The sequence below is a fragment of the Gopherus flavomarginatus genome, chromosome 5 (genome assembly GCF_025201925.1).
Source record: "Gopherus flavomarginatus isolate rGopFla2 chromosome 5, rGopFla2.mat.asm, whole genome shotgun sequence".
Classification (NCBI taxonomy): domain Eukaryota; kingdom Metazoa; phylum Chordata; order Testudines; family Testudinidae; genus Gopherus; species Gopherus flavomarginatus.
In genome coordinates this window covers 22,280,018-22,300,471 of record NC_066621.1, presented here as the reverse complement: position 1 = coordinate 22,300,471, position 20,454 = coordinate 22,280,018, and the positions used below count along the sequence as shown (strand labels likewise).

The 20,454-nt window shown below is 44.7% G+C and overlaps 1 protein-coding gene across 1 annotated transcript in view; it reads right to left on the bottom strand.

The window, feature by feature from the left end:
* IGFN1 (immunoglobulin like and fibronectin type III domain containing 1) overlaps window positions 1-20,454 on the bottom strand; it is a 61,222-nt gene that overhangs the window by 26,267 nt on the left and 14,501 nt on the right. Inside the window, exons 6-11 of the mRNA XM_050953793.1 lie at window positions 17,438-17,615; window positions 16,762-16,875; window positions 13,366-13,537; window positions 12,014-12,286; window positions 4,927-5,051; window positions 649-790 (exon numbers count right to left, since the gene is read on the bottom strand). Of these exons, the coding sequence (XP_050809750.1) occupies window positions 649-790; window positions 4,927-5,051; window positions 12,014-12,286; window positions 13,366-13,537; window positions 16,762-16,875; window positions 17,438-17,615 (1,004 nt within the window). The remainder of the gene's footprint in view (window positions 1-648; window positions 791-4,926; window positions 5,052-12,013; window positions 12,287-13,365; window positions 13,538-16,761; window positions 16,876-17,437; window positions 17,616-20,454) is intronic.

Genomic DNA, 20,454 nt, shown 5'->3' with positions numbered 1-20,454 from the left:
TTAAATATATAGTAATCTGGAATGATTACTTTACGAAGGCTTAAGACTACATTTAAAATATAAAATCAGCTTAGAAATACTGATTATGAAAATGTAAAACAGAGAAGAGCTGCATCATGTATTGCATTATATTTAATATTGTATTCAGTAGGACAGCTGACTCACCCTTGCTACAAAGTTTTTGCAAATAAATCTCTGACAAACTTCAGAGCATATCAAAAAACCTGTGACTGACATTTTTTATTCCCAAGTTTAGTGCTTTTAATTAGGTACCTTCTGCATGTCCATTCTGCATGAGGGAGCGGATACGGGGGTCTCTGCAGGAAACTGTAACCACCACGAGGCAGACCACGTCTCACTATCCTTTGCTCCCTCACTCCCCCTGCCCCGCCCCTCTAGGCTGCGAGCCCGGGGTGCCTTCGGGCATAGGGGCACCAGTTTAATACTACTACATAGGGCACCATAAATCTTAAGGACAGCTCTGCCCCCCGGAATACCCTTGTGGCCCCCCAGGGGTCCGTGGACCCCAGTTTGAGAAACTCTGCACTACATGTCAAGCACATGCAGACTAATACGTTGCATTAGGAACAAGAGCATACATACTGCCTTTTTAACATCTATGCAATGAAGCAGTTTGAACAGACTTGCCTTCAACCAAAATAGATGCTTCAGTTTTGACACCTTCAGCTTCAAACTTGTATTTTCCAGCATGACTATCTTCTACTGTGTCTATCAGTTTGTGGACCAGGCCATATTTTTCAGAAGAGACTTCATCCAGGCCTGTTAGCTGCTGTGTAAAGGACAGAGAGACATTTTTTCTTTACAGGAACTATCAAATAGTTTGGCAGGACAAATGTCAGATGGGACTTTCTGGTTTATTAATATGGCTATTCAAAAGAAAGACTGGCAAACCAAGAAGATAACACGCTAGAGCTGTTTGGAAAATGACTGTTTAACACACACACACACACACACACACACACACACACACACACACACACCCCTTTTCATCAAAAAAATCTGGGATTTTTTTTGCAGAGGGGAGAAAGAAAATTTGGTCAACATTTTTAATAAAAAAAATCATTTTCCATTAAAAATGTTGAACACATTTTCTTCAGAAAACTGAAAATCCAAACATTTTTGATGAAAATTGATTTTTTGTTTTTGTTTTGTTTTGTTTGTTTTTTTGTTTTTGGTGAAAATTTCCCTTCAGTTGAACTGTCATTTTCCATCAAAAAAAACTGAACAGAAAAATTTTGATTATCTCTATAAAACACCCCCACAGATATTTGGGACTATTTAGAAAAGCTGGACAAGCACAAGTCCATGGGGCCAGATGCACTGCATCCAAGGGTGCTAAAGGAGTTGGTGAATGTGATTGCAAAGCCATTGGCCACTATCTCTAAAAGCTCATGGCAAACAGGGGAGGTCCCAGATGACTGGAAAAAGGCTAATGTAGTGCCTATCTTTAAAAAAGGGAAGGAGGAGGATCAGGGGAACTACAGGCCAGTCAGCCTCACCTCAGTCCCTGGAAAAATCATGAAGCAGGTCCTCAAGGAATCAATTCTGAAGCACTTAGAGGAGAGGAAAGTGATCAGGAACAGTCAGCATGGATTCACGAAGGGCAAGTCATGCCTGACTAACCTAATTGCCTTCTATAAGGAGATAACTAGGTCTGTGGATGAAGGAAAAGCAGTGGATGTGTTATTCCTCGACTTTAGCAAACCTTTTGATATGGTCTCCCACAGTATTCTTGCCAGCAAGTTAAAGAAGTATGGGCTGGATGAATGGACTATAAGGTGGATAGAAAGCTGGCTCAACAAGTAGTGATCAATGGCTCCATGTCTAGTTGGCAGCTGGTATCAAGTGGAGTGCCCCAAGGGTTGGTCCTGGGGCCAGTTTTGTTCAATATCTTCATTAATGAACTGGCAGATGGTGTGGATTGCACTCGCAGCAAGTTTGCAGATGACACTAAACTGGGGGGAGTGGTAGATACACTGGAGGGTAGGGATAGGATATAGAGGGACCTAGACAAATTAGAGGATTGGCCCAAAAGAAACCTGATGAGGTTCAATAAGGACAAGTGCAGAGTCCTGCACTTAGGATGGAAGAATCCCATGCACTGCTACAGACTAGGGACCAAGCGGCTAGGCAGCAGTTCTGCAGAAAAGGATCTAGAGGTTACAGTGGACAAGAAGTTGGATATGAGTCACCAGTGTGCCCTTGTTGCCAAGAAGGCTAATGGCATTTTGGGCTATATAAGTAGGGGCATTGCCAGCAGATCGAGGGACGTGATCATTCCCCTCTATTCGGCATTGGTGAGGCCTCATCTGGAGTACTGTGTCCAGTTTTGGGCCCCACACTACAGGAAGGATGTGGAAAAATTGGAAAGAGTCCAGTGGAGGGCAACAAAAATGATTGGGGGCTGGAGCACATGACTTATGAGGAGAGACTGAGAAAACTGAGATTGTTTAGTCTGCAGAAGAGAAAAATGATGGGGAATTTGATAGCAGCTTTCAACTACCTGAAAAGGAGTTCCAAAGAGGATGGATCTAGACTGTTCTCAGTGGTACCTGATGACAGAACAAGGAGTAGTGGTCTCAAGTTGCAGTGGGGGAGGTTTAGGTTGGATATTAGGAAAAAAAATTTCATTAGGAGGGTGGTGAAGCACTGGAATGGGTTACCTAGGGAGGTGGTGGAATCTCTTTCCTTAGAGGTTTTTAAGGTCAGGCTTGACAAACCCCTGGCTGGGATGATTTAGTTGGGGACTGGTCCTGCTTTGAGCAGGGGGTGGGACTAGATGACCTCCTGAGGTCCCTTCCAACCCTGATATTCTATGATTCTATGATATCACATACCTGCTGATTTTTCTGCCTGGCCAAAGCAAATATTGTGGTCTTCTTAGCTTGCTTGCAATCTTTTCTCCTGGAAGCCAGGTAGCACACCAAATGTAGCGGCCAAATACAATGAAAGTGCAAAATTTCAAAGTATTTGGATGATCAAGTGCAGTTCAAAATACTAACAAAAGATACAGGGAAACATTTGATTTTTAACTTGGGAATTGGACTTGGGAAATAAGAATGTTTGATGTGTCAGATGAAACTGAATACAAAATCCAGGTGTGACAAAGTGGGAATTTTCTGTAGTATTTTTATGATGCCTGTGTGTGCCTCAGTTTCCCCCTTACATAGTTTTTCTACCCAGTGGGAGAAAAATGATTAAGTTTGCTATTGGTGTAGGCAAAGAGATATGTGGGGAGGGGCGAGGCAGGGTATGCCACTTAGCTGTCTGAGTGGACTGAATGGGTCATCAGGAGGACTGGTCAAGGTCAACCTTTATCAAAAATATGAGAAGAACATAGAAAACTCCAAAGACAATATCACTGACACCTAGCAATCAACAACCCAGAGGAAATAGTTTTCCCCCACCTCTCACCCCTGGGTTTGAACTCAGCATGGACCTACCTGGAAAACAAAGGACTGGGAGGTGACTGAAAGTGAATAAAGAGTTGGTTTCTGGAAGAGGCTGAAAGATCTCTACTGGGACTGACTAAGGAAGTCAACAGAACCTGAAAAGGGAGTTAACTATAGCTTGGCTAGTGAATTACTCTGGCTTTACTAGAATGGACTATGCTTTAACCTTCGTTTCTCTATGCTAACCTAAGGACTTCCAGTGCTGTGTTCCAGATGACTAATATATCCTGCTCTGTTTTGAAAACTCTGCTTGAGTGTCACCTCAAATACTTGCTCGGGTGCATTAATTCCTGAAGTGTGTACAAGTGCACTTCAGTGGGACTCGCTGAGGAGAGCTCACAGGAGTGCTGAAACTCAGAGGCTCCAATCTAGGAGGCGGTGAGGCAGCAGGGCCTACCCTGAAGGACAAGTGGGACTCCTTGAAGGTCTGCCACACTGCCACACTGACTGGGTTACCCTAAAAGATTGTCTAAAAGCTGAGGTGTAGCACAGATCCTCTGTAGCAACAAGCAGCTCAGAACAGGGCATTTCCTCAGCTGTGTCCACCATAGCTCATCATTAATCTCCAGGTAAGAACCTATGTCTTGGTCACTATAGCTTAATTACTACGATATTCTTTGACTATTTAACTAGTAACCCTTCATGTAAGCACTGATGGACCAATATACCCCCAACTAAGGGCCTGATCCGAAGTCCATTAAAGTCAATGTGCGTCTTTCCATTGACCTCAGTGGGCTTTGGATCAGGCCCTAATATATCTAAGCTGTCTCCATTCCTCTCCATCCCTACTCCTAAAACCTGGTTCCATGCCTGGTTCATTTCTCATCTGGACTACTGCAATCTCATTCTCAGTGGCCTTGTGATCCAAACCATTCTCCTGCATTGTATTGAGACATTGCATCTAATTTGTCTGATCTTAAGTGGTGCTGAGCATTGATTTCAATGAGTGCTGTGGATGGTCCACACCACACCTGAAGTTCCTTGGAGAAGGCACCTTGGTTTTCTTTGTGTTTCTGAATGCACCTAGTATGTATATACATTCTAAATAATCAGTAGTGGGAAGAAGAGAGGAGGATCTTCCCTTTCCTGCCCATGTCAAGGAAAATGAGATGGAAAAAAACCTCACAGTACCCTCCTAGTGTAGATGTGAGAATGCAAATGACCCTGCAGTGGGATTGGGGAGGAATCCTGCCCAATTCCCCATGGGAGGCTTGAGCCAAACAGGCTCGGGTGCAGTCCCACAAAGGTCAGACTCAGTGGCCAGGGAGACTAGTCTGGTGCCTTTTCTTACAGTGGAAACTGGGGCACCACTGCACAGGACCCTGATTCGCAGCCACAAAAAAGTGGGGCAGAGTGAGGAAACACTTTGCCATAATATTGCATGAAAGTTGTAGCCAGTGAGTGAAATAAGTCCTTGGTGTCCCAGAAAAACAGTGAGCTATTGCACCCTTACCTTGAATTCATCTTTAAACGAGGTTTCCTCCACCTGATCGTTATTGAGGCTGCAAGACAGCACAGTGGGTTTCCCTTTCTGGGCACTGACATCAGACAAACCTTTGTTGAAATGGCAATGTGATTCTGAACATACAGAGAGGAAAAGAGCCCACATTGGAAATGCACTGACCATTTGTTACACAAGACAACATACTGGGGAAGTAACATCTGAGCACAAAAATGCCTGTGCAGATGGGAAGAACAGGCACCATTCTTATAAAAAGAAGTTCTACAGTAATAATCCCAAAATACTATTGGGCCGGATCCTCAGATGGTGTAAACTGACACTGACTTAATTGAGGTCATTCTGATATACATCAACTGAGGATCAGCCAACATTCTGCATGCAAGTCAAGTCAATATAATGGACAAGTAGACACACTACAAGCCTGATTTCAAGTGTGTTGTATTTAAGTGGGCACACGTATCCCAATCCCTCATTCCCATAAGAAACTCAGCACAAACCCAGAAATATCTGGCATTATAGGCCTGATCCATATTCAGTTAAGTAGTCTTTATTCTCATGAGCAGTCTCATTGACTTCAGTGGTGTTAGTCAGATAAGGCCAACTAACATGAGTTAGAGTTTTCTGTGTTGGATTTTATGTGCATTTTCATATAACAGAAAATTTGGCACTAAATGGGTCTCAGGGCTGTGGAAAAATGGAGATATTTGCACTGGACATTATTAGAAACAATAAAGTAAAAGAGTCTGTTTTGAACTACTGGGAGATGGCAAAGAAATATGGACACCGTACTTGAAAAGATATGGAAACTAATTTTTTTGTGAACTGGATAATGTCTATTCCTTGTGTGCTTTTAGCCTGTTTATTTCATAGGAAGGAGTTAGAAGGGCTTAGAGGGGGTTCTAGAGAGATCTCACAATAATTCTAACAGCTATCATTAATATATACCAGTTCTATCACAAGGATCTCAAGGCACTTTAACAGACAATTATAAATCTCTTCCCAACCTTCTGGAAGCAGTGAAGTTACTATCTCCATTTAAAGATATGGAAGCTGAGACAAACATTTTCAAGTCTCCCCTTCCAGAGGTGTTGAGCACATGGAGCTCCATTGACTTCAGCTACAAGTTGGGAGCATCAGTACTTCTGTAAATCAGATTCAAGTTAGGCACCCAAAACAGGAGAAACCCAAAATCAGTGACCACTTTGAAAAATCTGGGCCTGTGATTTACTTAAGATCACAAAGGAAATTTGTGGCACAGTCACAGATAGAACAAGTATCGGAGGGGTAGCTGTGTTAGTCTGAATCTGTAAAAAGCGACAAAGAGTCCTGTGGCACCTGATAGACTAACAGACGTATTGGAGCGTAAGCTTTTGTGGGTGAATACCCAATTCATCTGACAAAGTGTGTATTCACTCACAAATGCTTATGCTCCAATACATCTGTTAGTTTATAAGGTGCCACAGGACTCTTTGTCGCTTTTTACAGCTAGAACAGAAAGCCTCCAAGTTCTCAGGCCTAGGTCTCAACCACAAGATTATCCTTCTTCTCTAAAATACTAGAGCAATAGCACCATAAAAGCCTCAATGAAAAGTGAATACCTCTTGCTTCACCTTGGAGAAAACCTCCTCTTCTTTTCCAGTCTCTGTTTTTCAAGGTTTCTTCTGCACTTAGTCCCCTGGCATTAAGGCCTGGCATCTGTCCTCTTCTGGCATCAGCCTGGACTCCACCATGATGGCCTGACATCTGATCATAACCCAGTGACCCTTCACCATGAACACCTGGCATTCTCCCATCAATGGAACCATCCTGTAATTTGCCTCCTGCACCAACAACTGCTCCACCAAGGGCAGGATCCCTGCCATAAGGGGAACCTAAATGTCCTAAACCACTATTACCACCACTGGCAACTGCTCCATCTAAGACAGAATCTCTGCTGTCAAGTGAACACGTGCCCCAAGCTCCTATGAATTCACCACCAGTACCAGGTCCTGCCCCACCTAGCACTAAACCTTTGCTATGTATGGAATCCAACACACCTGCCCCACCTACTCCAGCACCAGGACTGGTGCCACCAAACATACCATCCTTATCATAGAAAGACTCCATGCCTTCTGCACCATTTAGACCACATAGACCAGCACCAGGCCCTGCTCCACTTACCTTACCATCCTTACCATAGAGAGACCCTATGCCTCCTGCACCTGCTGCTACACTTAGCATAGAGTCCTTGCCGTCAAGAACACCCATTCCACCTGCAACACCAACACCAGCTCCACCTAACATACCATCTTTGCCATAGCAAGAACCTGCATAACCTAAGCCAGCACCAGTCCCAGCACTCCCAGTGCCAGCTCCCTCTAGCATAGCATATCTGACCCTAGCACCATCTAGTCCACATCCAGCACCAGCTCTATCTAGCATAGCATCCGTGCCAGAGAGAGAACCAATGTTTCCTGTCCCTGCTAATCCAGCACCTGCATGACCAACACCATGTCCACCTAAAATAGGATCCTTACCATAGAGAGAGCCCATCTTGCCTACATTATCTAAACCAGTACCAGCTCCATCTAGCATACCATCTTTACCACAGAGATAGCCCTCACCCCTTGAATCACCTAGTCCAGCACTGTGCATATCATTCTTGCCATAGACAGAACCTGTCAGACCCCCTGCTCCTCCTAATCCAGCATCAGCTCCATCAGGTATAGCATCCTTTCCAGAAAGAGTTCCCATCCTCCCTGGGCTACTTACACCAGCACCAGAACCAACAGCCCTGGAGCCAGCTCCACCTATCATTCCATTCTCACCATAGAGAGACACCATGCCCCCTGCACTACCAAAACCGCTACCAGCCCCAGCAGCACCTGCTCCACCTACCATACCATCAATATCATAGAGAGACCCCATTGCCCCTGGACTACCTAAATCATCACCACCAACACCAGTACCAGCCCCATCTCCACCTAGCATATCATCCTTACCATAGGAAGACTTAAATCCTCCTGTACCACCAAAACCAGCACTAGCACCACCAATCTCAGCCTCGTCTCCACCAGCCACAGCCCCAACTGCACCTCTCATACCATCCTTACCATAGAGAGACTTCACGCCACATGCATCACCTAGACCAGCATCACGAGCACCAGCCCCAGCAAATATATCATCCTTATCATACAAAGACCTTATGCCTCCTGCACCTGTTGATCCAGCACTGGTTCCACCTTTCATACCATCCTTACCACAGAGGGAGCCCATGCTCCCTGCGACACCTGAGCCAGCACCACCAACATCAAATGCATCTAGGATAGCAGATCTGCCACCAGGTGCACCCATGCCTCCAGCACCATCTAGTCCAATACCAACACCAGCTCCACCTAGCATAACATCCTTGCCATAAAGGAAGCCTGCACCTTCTGCACCACCTAGACCAGCGAGACCAGCACTAGCTCCCCCTAGCATGCCATCCTTACCATAGAGAGAATCCATGACCCTTGCACTACCTAGTCCAGCACCAGAACCACCAGCTCCCCCTAGCATGCCATCCTTACCATAGAGAGAACCCATGCCCCTTGCACTACCTAGTCCAGCACCAGAACCACCAGCTCCCCCTAGCATGCCATCCTTACCATAGAGAGAACCCATGCCCCTTGCACCACCTAGTCCAGCACCAGAACCACCAGCTCCCCCTAGCATGCCATCCTTACCATAGAGAGAACCCATGCCCCTTGCACCACCTAGTCCAGCACCAGAACCACCAGCTCCCCCTAGCATGCCATCCTTACCAAAGAGAGAGCTCGTGCCCCCTGCATCACCTAAGCCAGCACCACCAACATCAGATGCACCTAGTATAGCATCTCTGTCACCAAGAGCACGCATGTTTCCAGCACCATCTAGTCCAATACCAACACTGGCTCCACATAGCATAACATCCTTGCCATAGAGGGAGCCTGCATCCCCTATACCACCAAGGCCAGTGTCAGAACCACCAGCTCCCCCTAGCGTATCATCCTTGCCATAGAGGAATCCTATACTCCCTGCTCCTCCTAATCCAGCACCACCAGTGTCAGCACCACCTTCCATGCTATGGAGTGATCCCAACTCTTCTGAGCTTCCTAACCTAGCACCAGCACCACCAAGCATAGAATCTCTATCACTGAAAGAACCCAACTCTCCTGCTCCCTCTAATCGACCATCAGAACCAGCTCCACTCAGCATAGAAACCTCACCATAAAAAGAACACAGATCCCATTCTTCTATTGCACCACCCATACCAGCTCCACCTAACTTCAAGTCCTGGCCATGAATCTTTCCCACACGTCCACCTTCATTACTAGCCAAACCAAGTTTATTCCCATTTGCCACTGAAACTCCATCTGTCCCTGCTTCAGAAAACTGGCTTTTCCCCTTCCTTCCATCCTTCCCCACCCTTCCAGTTAGCCTATATTGTCCCAAAGAGCCATGTTGCCAATCAACATCCACTGAGGAGCCATAAAGTTCTCCACTACCATCTTGGTTACTTCCATACTGTCCATCTTTGCCCGTTCCAGTGCTTTTAAGGTGATTTTGATTCCCAAGGCCTTCTCCCTGTAGAAGTTCCTTGGCACCTTCTTCATCTGGCAACATGGACTTATCAGTCTGCCATCCATTTTTATCTGTTCTCGCTTCTTCAGTTTGTCTGCTCTTCCCTCTGGCAGCTGCATTGTAGATGCATTGTTTGTTGATTGGAGAAGAAGCCGTTCACAGGAAAGAAAAGACAAAAGCAACAGGAAAACAGTGAATAAAAATCTCACATGACGCTGCAGCCACCAAATGAAATATGCCATTGTAGTGAGAAATGTATGAAAGGGATGAAAATGAGAGCATTCAATTTTGCACCACGATTTTTATGATTTCATTCCAGGACATTTCACAATACAGAAATTTAATTTTTTGCATAAAGGACATTTTCACACCCAGAATATATAAAACTCTTGCATGTTTCCAATGGAAGTTTCAGTCAGAATTTTATGTTTCTCAGTCAAAAACCAACATTTTAAGTAGAAATGGGGTTGTTCTTACTCCAAAAAAGGACTTAAAGCTGACATGAGAGACAGTGCAACTTTTGCAGCTCCATTTTGTAAATTTCAAAATGAAATGGTAGTTTACAGAGTTTTGTTTCAATTATTTTACCCACTTAGCTTTTATTTACTCATTTAGTTAAATGCATAAAAAGGGTGCCTAACTTATATGCACTAGGCACCCCTGATAAAACTTATATAACCTCCCCTTCAAACAATGCCATACCCTCACAATCACAATTCCCTCCCATTTTCATATGTGCCCTGATTCTCATCAGATTCAGATTAGTTTGCACCACGGGAAGAGTAGAAGGCCCTGACAGCAATAGTCTCTCAACATTTTATTTTTGGAGTGAAGCGGTGTTTAGCCTGAGGATGGGCAGACCCAAAGCCCCATCTAGCTTTTCATCTGCTGGGGGATGCTGTGGTTTTCAGAAGTACAGAGATAGCTGTTGCTGAGAGGAAAAGGGGCCTGTTGGAAGTAAACAAGAAAGTCCATTATGGCAGTTGGAGACGAACATTTAATGCTCCTCCCTACATTCCACACCCAGCCCTCCCAACTCCCCTCTGCTGAGCAGCAGAGACCTCCTCGGGGGACTTACACAGGGGGGGTCTAAACACACCAGTGGGACAACCAGTAAATGGAGACAGAGACCTCTTAGAGGAGTTTGCATGGAGCCAGCAGCCAAGGATAGTGGGCCAGCACAGACTCACAGAGATCAGTGTTGACCAAGAGACACTCAGAGGATACCAGCAATAGCTAGCAGCCATCTTAGGCCACGTAGGGGTTGACAGCAAACCTGATTGATCCTAAAGACATTTTAGGGAGGCCCTGTCTCAGTAGCTCCATGGGGCTAGAGTAAAAGGCCACTTCTGGCTGAACGTGTATCTCTGGCAAGTTTAACAGAAAGCCTTCCCTGCAGACTAACCCCTGGCCCTCTGCTGGAAGGGTTTGTCCATCATCACTCAACAAGATGAGCTGCTCTGAGGGAGGTCTAAGTAAAATAGCTGAAAACACTATCCGGGTATCCTGAAGTAGCTTTAAACCTTGAAAAGGCCTGGCTCTAACTAGGTAACTGAGCCTACCAGATTAGGAAGGATCAGTCAACCTCACAGTTCCTGTCATGAGAGGTTGAGGGGATACCATGGACTCAAAGGCAACGTCTCTCTTGTACCTAGCCCTCTCCAGCATTCACCAAAAAGATGATGTACTCAGTGGCTAACAATCCCCACCATACTCCAAAGCACAGGGCCTACTAGCTGAACTGCAGGTTTGGGGCCCTGCCCCTCTAAGTTACCCACCTAAGGAGTAAAGACTCCAGTCCTATATCTAGGTTCATATTTACCTAAATTTTAGTTGTTCCTTAGGTGAGTTAAATAAGGATGTACACTACCAATTGTAAATATGATTTACAAGTCAGAGATCTGGGGGTTCAAGTTTCCTCATCTGGTCCCAGTTGGGTTGAAGGTCAGCAACTTAATGAAGACAACAGATAGCTGATTTGGATATCCTAATTAGGAGGACCCTACTTTAGAAATAGCAGCACTTGGATAGGAATAGTAGATTTTCAGGTCAGAAAGGATAATTGTCATCATCTTGTCTGATCTATTGTGTAACCCAGGCCAGAGATTTTCACCCTGTAATTTCTTCATCAAATTCCTATCTTGCAGTGGAGTTGGGGTGTATTTTTAAGAGAGATCCAGTCTTGATTTAAAGTCTCCAAGTGATGGAGAATCCACTAGATTGTAACAAATGAGTCTTACGGCAATAGGGAAAATGAGAGCTTGCAGGTTTTGTCAGTGTTCATAAGAAGGGGAGTTATTCCCTGATCGCCATAGTCCTACTGAAGAGGAAGGCTGAAGTTACTTTCTGATCTGCTTCCCACTTTCCCAGATAGGACTCCAGAGCCCCCAGCCTAACAATCAACTCCTAACAGCAATCCGTGTCTAACGGGAGGCCACCTGGTGACAAAGTTAGGTCCACCATAAGAAAGCAAAATCGAAGCTAGAGTGTTACTCACGTTCCACCTCAAGCCACGCACTAGAGGAGCAGATTCTGATATCGAGGGTGTAAGTCCCTTTGTCAGTGAGCTGTGTGTTTTTAATAACCAGCTGGTGGGTCAGGCCATCAGGAGAGATGGAGATTTTGTACTTGTCATTCTCCTCAATGGGATGTTTTCTATATAGCCACACGGCATCATAGCAGGGGCTGTATAGGCTGCATTCAAAGATGGCATTTCCTTGCTCACGGCAGTGCACTTCACTCAGCAAGTGTCGGAATCCCACAGGAATGACTGCAATGGCAAATCAAGGGCTATCAGTCATGTAACATATTTTCCATGACAGGCAGCTCAGGTCTTTCAGGGAGAAAAGCTGTGCTGGAGCCTAGGGAAGTCTCCTATACTCTGGGAGGCTGTGGGAAGAGTGTGTTACATGCCCCTCAAAATGACCCTCCCTTCTATTATATTTTATACAGGAGATATACAAAACATATCTTGAAGCAAAATAATGTTGTTTCCCGCCTATTGGAGGCCACTATGGAAAGTTACAGTGGGACAGCTGCCACCTCCAGTCCCTCTGCAAGTCTTGGATGGGATGGCTCATGTCCCTTACAAGAACCAAAAAGGAACAGCCCACTTCTACATCCAATGATCAGGGTAGGATAGTGCCCATTCCCTTATAAGGATTCAGTTGGGACCCCCAAGGGGTGGTCTCTCCAAGTTAGAATTGAGACCCATTGTCAGGAAAGTGTGGGTGAAGGGGTTGCTTGACTCACTAAGACTAAACATGGATGGATGGATGCATGGATGGATGCAAGAAGAAAGAAGGAAAGAAAAAGAATTTGAAGTCAGTGAGCTTTTGCTCAGGCAGAAAGAACAACTACCCTGAGATGTGCACCTTAGTCTACTTCTGAGTGGTACAGGAATATATTTGCTTTTTTTATCTAACTAGGTACCTATACCTCATCACGGTGGTGTCTGAGCAGTTCACAATCATTCGTGGACTTTTAGCCTTACAACACCCCTTTGAGGACAGGGATTATTATCCCCATTTTACAGAAGGGGAACTGAGGCACAGGGTACATTAAGTGTCAAGCCTGAAGTCATTCAAGAAGTCTGTGCTGAACTGAGAATTGAACTCATTCATCCTAAAACCTAATCCAGTGCCCAATTCACGTGACCACCTTTCCTACCCTTTCGCTCTTTATCACAAGCGTATTATTAGAGAGTAAGCGCCTTTGCCCACATAGACTTCAGTGGCTATTGATTTCCACTGATGAGTTTGGAATTTACTCCCAGATTAGATTTCCCATCTGAAATGGGTTCTTTACACATCCTGCCAAAATGCATGTTTATAAAGCTCAGGTCCCTACAGTCAGCTTCTAACTCAGTTGAGAAGACATCCACATCCTCCACTTTGATCTGGTACACGCCGGCATCTTCCAGCTGCAGGTGGTTGATGGTGAAGTTGTACTTTTTCCCTGCCTTCCTCAGACAATGCTTTACTTTGTCATCGTTGAATCCATAATTGATCAGCTGGCCATCCTAAAGGGAGAAGAGGCAATTTGCTGAGTTAGAGCAATGCACTTATTTAAATAGAAAGTCATTAAATGGGTTTAAAGCACCAACTCAAGACAACAAATTTCATTTAGGAATTCAGGTAAAGTGTGAAAACTTGATTTCTAGCATATGGAAGCCTCAGAGGTCCAAATCCCTTCAAACACATTACACCAAATTCATCCATGGTCCAACTCCATTGATGTCAATGAGTTATATCGGGGATGGCTAATAACATAAGAATGGCCATATTGGGTCAGAGCAATGGTTCATCTAGCACAGTATCCTGTCTTCCAACAGTGGCTAATGTTTCAAAGGCAATGAATAGAAGAGAGCAATCATCAAGTGATCCATCCCGTTGTCATTTCCAGCATCTCGCAGTCAGAGGTTTATGAACATCCAGAACATGGTGTTGCATCCCTGACCATCTTGGCTAATAGCCATTAATGGACCTATCTTCCAGGAACTTATCTAATTTCGTATGGAATCCAGTTATAGTTTTGACCTTCACACATCCCTTGGCAATGAGTTCCACCGGTTGACTGTGCACTGTGTGAAGAAGTACTTCCTTTTGTTTATTTTAAACTGGCTGCCTATTCGTTTCATTGGGTGACCCCCTGGTTCTTGTGTTATGTGAAGGGGTAAATAACACTTCCCTAGTCACTGTCTCAACATCATTCATGATTTTATAGACCTTTATCATATCCCACCTTAGTTGTCTCTTTTCCAAACTGAATAGTCCCCATCTTTTTAATCTCTTCTCATATGGAAGCTGTTCCATATCCTTAACCATTTTTCTGTTCTTCTCTGTATCTTTTCCATTTCTAATCAATCTTTTTTGAGATGGGGTAAGCAGAACTTCACACAGTACTCAAGATGTGGGTGTACCATGGATTTATATAGTGGCATTATAGTATTTACTGTCTTATTATCTATTTCTTTCCTAACAGTTTCTACCATTCTGTTAGATTTTTTTAATTGACTCTGCACAATGAATGGATATTTTCAGAGAATTATCCAAAATGACTCCAAGATTTTTTTCTTGACAGGTAATTGCTAATTTAGACCCCCATCATTTTGTATGTATAGTTGGGATTATGTTTTACAATACGTATTACTTTAAGTTTGCATTTATCAACACTGAATTTCATCTGCCATTTTGTTGCCTCGTCACCCAGTTTACTGAGATTCCTTTGTAACTCTTTGCCGTCAGCTTTGGATTTAACAATTTTGAGTAATTTTGTATCATCTGCAAATTTTGCCATCTCACTGTTTATCTCTTTTCCAGATCATTTAGGAATATGTTGAACAGCACTTGCTCCTAGTACATATCCCTAGGGAATACAGCTATTTACCTCTCTCCATTCTGAAGACTGACCATTTATTCCTACCCTTCCTTCCCCACCAACTTTTAACCAGTTACTGATCTATGAGAGGACCCTCCACCTTATCCCAGGACTGCTTGGTTTGCTTAAGAGCATTTGGTGAGGCACCTTGTCAAAGTTTTTTTTGGAAAGTCCTAGTACACTATATCCACTGGATCACCTTTGTCCACATGTTTGTTGGCCCTATAGCAGGAGTCGGCAACCTTTGGCACGCGGCTCACCAGCGTAAGCACCCTGGTGGGCTGGGCCAGTTTGTTTACCTGCCGCGTCCTCAGGTTCAGCTGATCGCGGCTCCCACTGGCCGCAGTTCACCGTCCCAAGCCAATGGGGGCGGTGAGAAGCGGCGGCCAGCACATCCCTCGGCCCGCACTGCTTCCCGCCACCCCCATTGGCCTGGGACGGTGAACCGCGGCCAGTGGGAGCCACGATCAGCCGAACCTGTGGACGCGGCAAGTAAACAAACCAGCCCAGCCCGCCAGAGTGCTTACCCTGGTAAGCTGCATGCCAAAGGTTGCCGACCGCTGCCCTATAGCCTATTATTGCTGATAATGGGCAGTTGCTGCTCATTGCTTATGAAAACTGACTTCAAAATGAACCGTGTACAGAATTCTCTTATATGAGGAAAAAATATTTATTTGCCTGATTCACATGGCATTTTGAGGTTTAATTAATTAGTTTCTTATTGTAGCTTTGAAGATGTAAATGCTCAGGGTGCTTAGACTCTCTCCTAATGTGGATGGAACAGCTTGTGATCAAACTGCCCTCCAATTTGTGATTTTACTCACAATTTCTGCTACCACTTGTGACTGCCTGGACCACTTCCCCACCCATTTGTTTCATAGCTTCACATAGTTTAAGGGCAGAAGGGACCATTGGATCATCTAGTCTGACTTCCTCTATAACACAGGCTGGAGAATTTCCCACAGTTATCGCTGTGTCGAGTCCAGTAACTTGTGTTTGGCTAAAGCATATCTTCCAGAAAGACATGCAGTCTTGATCTGAAGACTTCAAGAAATGGAGAATCCACCACTTCCTTTGGCAGTTTGTTCCAATTGTTAATCATGCTCGCTGTTAAAAATGTGCGCAGTACACAGAGGTAAACCCACCTTACTACTACTGCTCATCATTCCTTGTTCATACAGCCAAAGATCCTGTTTTCTCTTTTTGATACACATTGCACTGAGAGTTCATTTGGCACTGCATAAATGTCTCTAAAACAGTTATAAAAACTGCATACATAGAAAAGGCATATTAGGAAAACTTTTAATGTATTTTTAGCTGTTTCTGAATGCAATGTAGCAGAAGGAAATGAGGAAGAGGACTCAGCACCATGTGATCATCCTGTTGTTCATAAATCACCTGCACCACCAGTGATCTAATGACCATGTCTGTGAACTTCTGTAACTAGGTCTAATTTTTGATTTCCTTGAGAGTCCTCTTTGAAAGACGACAGGGACACAATGCCCATCAAAATGAATGAGACTAGTTTGAATTTGCTGATTTGAGACTGCAGGCATCAATTTATTGACTGTGGGGTTCTTGAATTTCCAAGGAGGACCCTGATGGACTTGAATCTTTATTGTAACCCCTTCATCTGCTGCGCTTCAGGTCTCATGCCACATCCACCAGCAGAGGACGACTGGATGGGACTCCCACTTCAATTATGCTCCTTAATCAACCAAAGGGGTTGCTATTGAAAGACACATTATAAAGCAATTCTTACACACACAGGTGCTGCACAGTGAAACGGGCATGTTATGAGTCAGATCTAAGTGACCACTGAAATCTCAATATGGTTTGATCTAGCCACTCCATCTCCCACCTTACCTTGTACAGGTAAATTCTGCTCTCAGGATTTTTCAGGTCCATCTCTAGATGGAATGTAGCATTCCCCTCCTTATTGACCTTGATGTGTTTGAGGTTTGTGACACTGTAGATATACTGTGAAGGACAGACACAAGCACATGGTATATGATAGGGCTGGCTTTGGTAGATCTTCCATTAGATTGTCAAAATGATGTGGAATGGTGTAGCAAAAGGAACAGCACTAGCCCTCCACTTTTTGCTGCTTTAGGCAAGCTGGATAGTACCGTCACTCATACACAAAGCAACCACCATTGGTCCAATTTTCAAATATGGTTGTCGGTATTGGTTGACCTAATTCTACATCTGAGTGTGTAAATCAGCACTTAGGTGCACAAGTATCCATCACAGGCACCCAAATACAAAATTCAGCACCCAGGTTTTAAAAAATGGGCTCCCTGGTACCAATTCCACCAATACCTTGCAAAGTGAAGTCCACTGAAATTACAGGAGTTACACACAGGTCAGGCTGGAATTGAGCCTTCTTTGTTGTATTGCCACTAATGTTTTGCTGCCCTTGGGTAAAATGTTCAAAAGCATCTAAGTGACTTAGTAGCTTAAATCCCATTTTCTAAAGTGATTTAGGCCCATAGGAGCTTAAGTCTCATTGAAATCCAATGGTTTTCAAGATTTGTCTTACCTGTTGTTGCTTGTCCTCTCTGTCCTTCTTCATCTGCTGAAGCTTCCTCAGCATCCCACGGAAGTCAACAATCCCATGCTTTAAACAGATTTTCTCATAATCCTTCCTATCAGCATTCAGCAGCAACTGCCAGACCTGTTCCATGTCAACTTCCTTCTTCTGTGCAGGTAGTGGAGTTCTAAGGAACAGTCACAGGAGGAGAAGCTGGGAATTTAGATAGGCAACAGGGAGCACCTCTTTCCTCTTATAGAATCATAGAATATCAGGGTTGGAAGGGACCTCAGGAGGTCATCTAGTCCCACCTCCTGCTCAAAGCAGGACCAATCCTCAACTAAATCATCCCAGCCAGGGCTTTGTCAAGCCTGACCTTAAAAACCTCTAAGGAAGGAGATTCCACCACCTCCCTAGGTAACCCTGTAATAACCTTAGTCCCAGATTTGGACCTTAGCGTCCAAAATATGGGGGTTAGCATGAAAACCTCCAAGCTTAGTTACCAGCTTGGACCTGGTACCTGCTGCCACCACCCAAAAAATTAGAGTGTTTTGGGGCACTCTGGTCCCCCTGAAAAACCTTCCCTGGGGACCCCAAGACCCAAATCCCTTGAGTCTCACAACAAAGGGAAATAATCCTTTTTCCCTTCCCCCCTCCAGGTGCTCCTGGAGAGATACACAGACACAAGCTCTGTGAATCCAAACAGAGTGAATCTCCCTCTCTGTTCCCAATCCTGGAAACAAAAAGTACTTTCCTCTTCACCCAGAGGGAATGCAAAATCAGGCTAGCCACTTCAACACACACAGATCTCCCCTGATTTCTTCCTCCCACCAATTCCCTGGTGAGTACAGACTCAATTTCCCTGCAGTAAAGAAAAACTCCAACAGGTCTTAAAAGAAAGCTTTATATAAAAAGAAAGAAAAATAAGTACAAATGTTCTCTCTGTATTTAGATGATACAACACAGGGTCAATTGCTTAAAAGAATATTGAATAAACAGCCTTATTCAAAAAGAATACAAATCAAAGCACTCCAGCACTTATATTCATGCAAATACCAAAGAAAAGAAACCATATAACTTACTATCTGATCTCTTTGTCCTTACACTTGGAAACAGAAGACTAGAAAATAGAACTACTTCTCCAAAGCTCAGAGAAAGCAGGCAGGCAGCCAAAAGAAAAAAAAGACAAAGACACAGACACTCAATTCCCTCCACCCAAAGTTGAAAAAATCCAGTTTCCTGATTGGTCCTCTGGTCAGGTGCTTCAGGTGAAAGAGACATTAACCCTTAGCTATCTGTTTATGACACGCCCCCCAAATTGCAGACAGTGGGGAAGCTCACTGGCGGCGATTTCCTTCTAGAACTTGAAAATAAACAGATTAATACAACACATACACCTTTACATATACTCCTAAGTATATAACTAACAGACTTCTACATTTTAAGAACACTTTTTAACTACTGAATTCTGGGAAACTCTCACGGGAGAGTGCATCAGCAACTTTATTAGAAGCTCCTGTGATGTGTTGAATTTCAAAATCAAAATCTTGGAGAGCTAAACTCCAACGAAGAAGTTTCTTGTTGTTCCCCTTGGCAGTATGAAGCCACTTTAGTGCAGCATGGTCAGTTTGTAGTTGGAACCGCCGTCCCCAAACATATGGGCGTAGCTTTTCCAGGGCGTACACAATGGCATAGCATTCCTTTTCACTGACTGACCAGTGACTTTCCCTCTCAGACAGTTTCTTGCTGAGAAACACGACAGGATGGAAGTTGTGATCTGTTGCTTCCTGCATGAGCACTGCTCCTATACCATGCTCAGATGCATCTGTGGTTACTAGGAATGGCTTGTCAAAGTCCGGGGCCCTGAGCACAGGGTCAGACATGAGCGTTGCCTTAAGTTGGGTAAAGGCCTTTTGACACTCATCAGTCCACTTAACTGCATTTGGCTGGGTCTTTTTGGTCAGGTCGGTCAGTGGGGCAGCGATTTGGCTGTAGTGTGGTACAAATCGCCTGTAGTATCCGGCCAAGCCTAAGAAGGATTGGACCTGCTTCTTTGACTTTGGGACAGGCCACTTTTGGATAGCATCCACCTTGGCCTGTAGGGGGTTTATGGTTCCTCGACCCACCTGGTGCCCCAGGTAAGTCACTCTGTTTTGGCCCATTTGACACTTTTTGGCCTTAACAGTTAGTCCGGCCTGCCTGATGCGCTCAAAGACCTTTTCCAGGTGTAGTAGGTGTTCGGGCCAGGAGTCTGAAAAAATGGCCACATCATCGAGGTAGGCAACTGCAAATTCTCCCAGTCCAGCTAGTAGACCATCTACCAGCCTCTGGAAGGTGGCGGGTGCATTTCGAAGGCCGAAAGGAAGGACATTGAATTCATACACCCCCGCATGGGTGACGAATGCTGACCTCTCCTTGGCAGGTTCATCTAGTGGTACTTGCCAGTACCCCTTGGTTAAGTCTATTGTAGAGATGAAATGGGCACGTCCCAACTTTTCCAATAGCTCATCGGTACGTGGCATTGGATAGTTGTCCGGACGAGTTACAGCATTTAGCTTACGGTAGTCCACGCAAAAGCGTATTTCCCCATCTGGTTTGGGTACCAGAACCACTGGAGATGCCCATGCACTGGTAGATGAGCGGATTATACCCATCTGTAGCATGTTTTGGATCTCCCGTTCTATAGCAGCTTGGGCATGAGGAGACACTCGGTAGGGTGGGGTTCTGATTGGGTGAGCATTACCTGTATCAATGGAGTGGTATGCCCGTTCAGTCCGTCCTGGGGTGGCTGAGAACAATGGGGCGAAGCTAGTGCACAGCTCCTTGATTTGTTGCCACTGCAGACGTTCCAGGGTGGTTGAGAGGTTCACCTCTTCCACGCCACCGTCTTTTTTCCCGTCGTAGTAGACACCGTCAGGCCACTCAGCATCCTCTCCCTGGACTGTAAACTGACAAACCTGTAAGTCTCTGGAATAGAAAGGCTTGAGAGAATTAACATGGTACACTTTAGGCTTTAGTGAGGAATT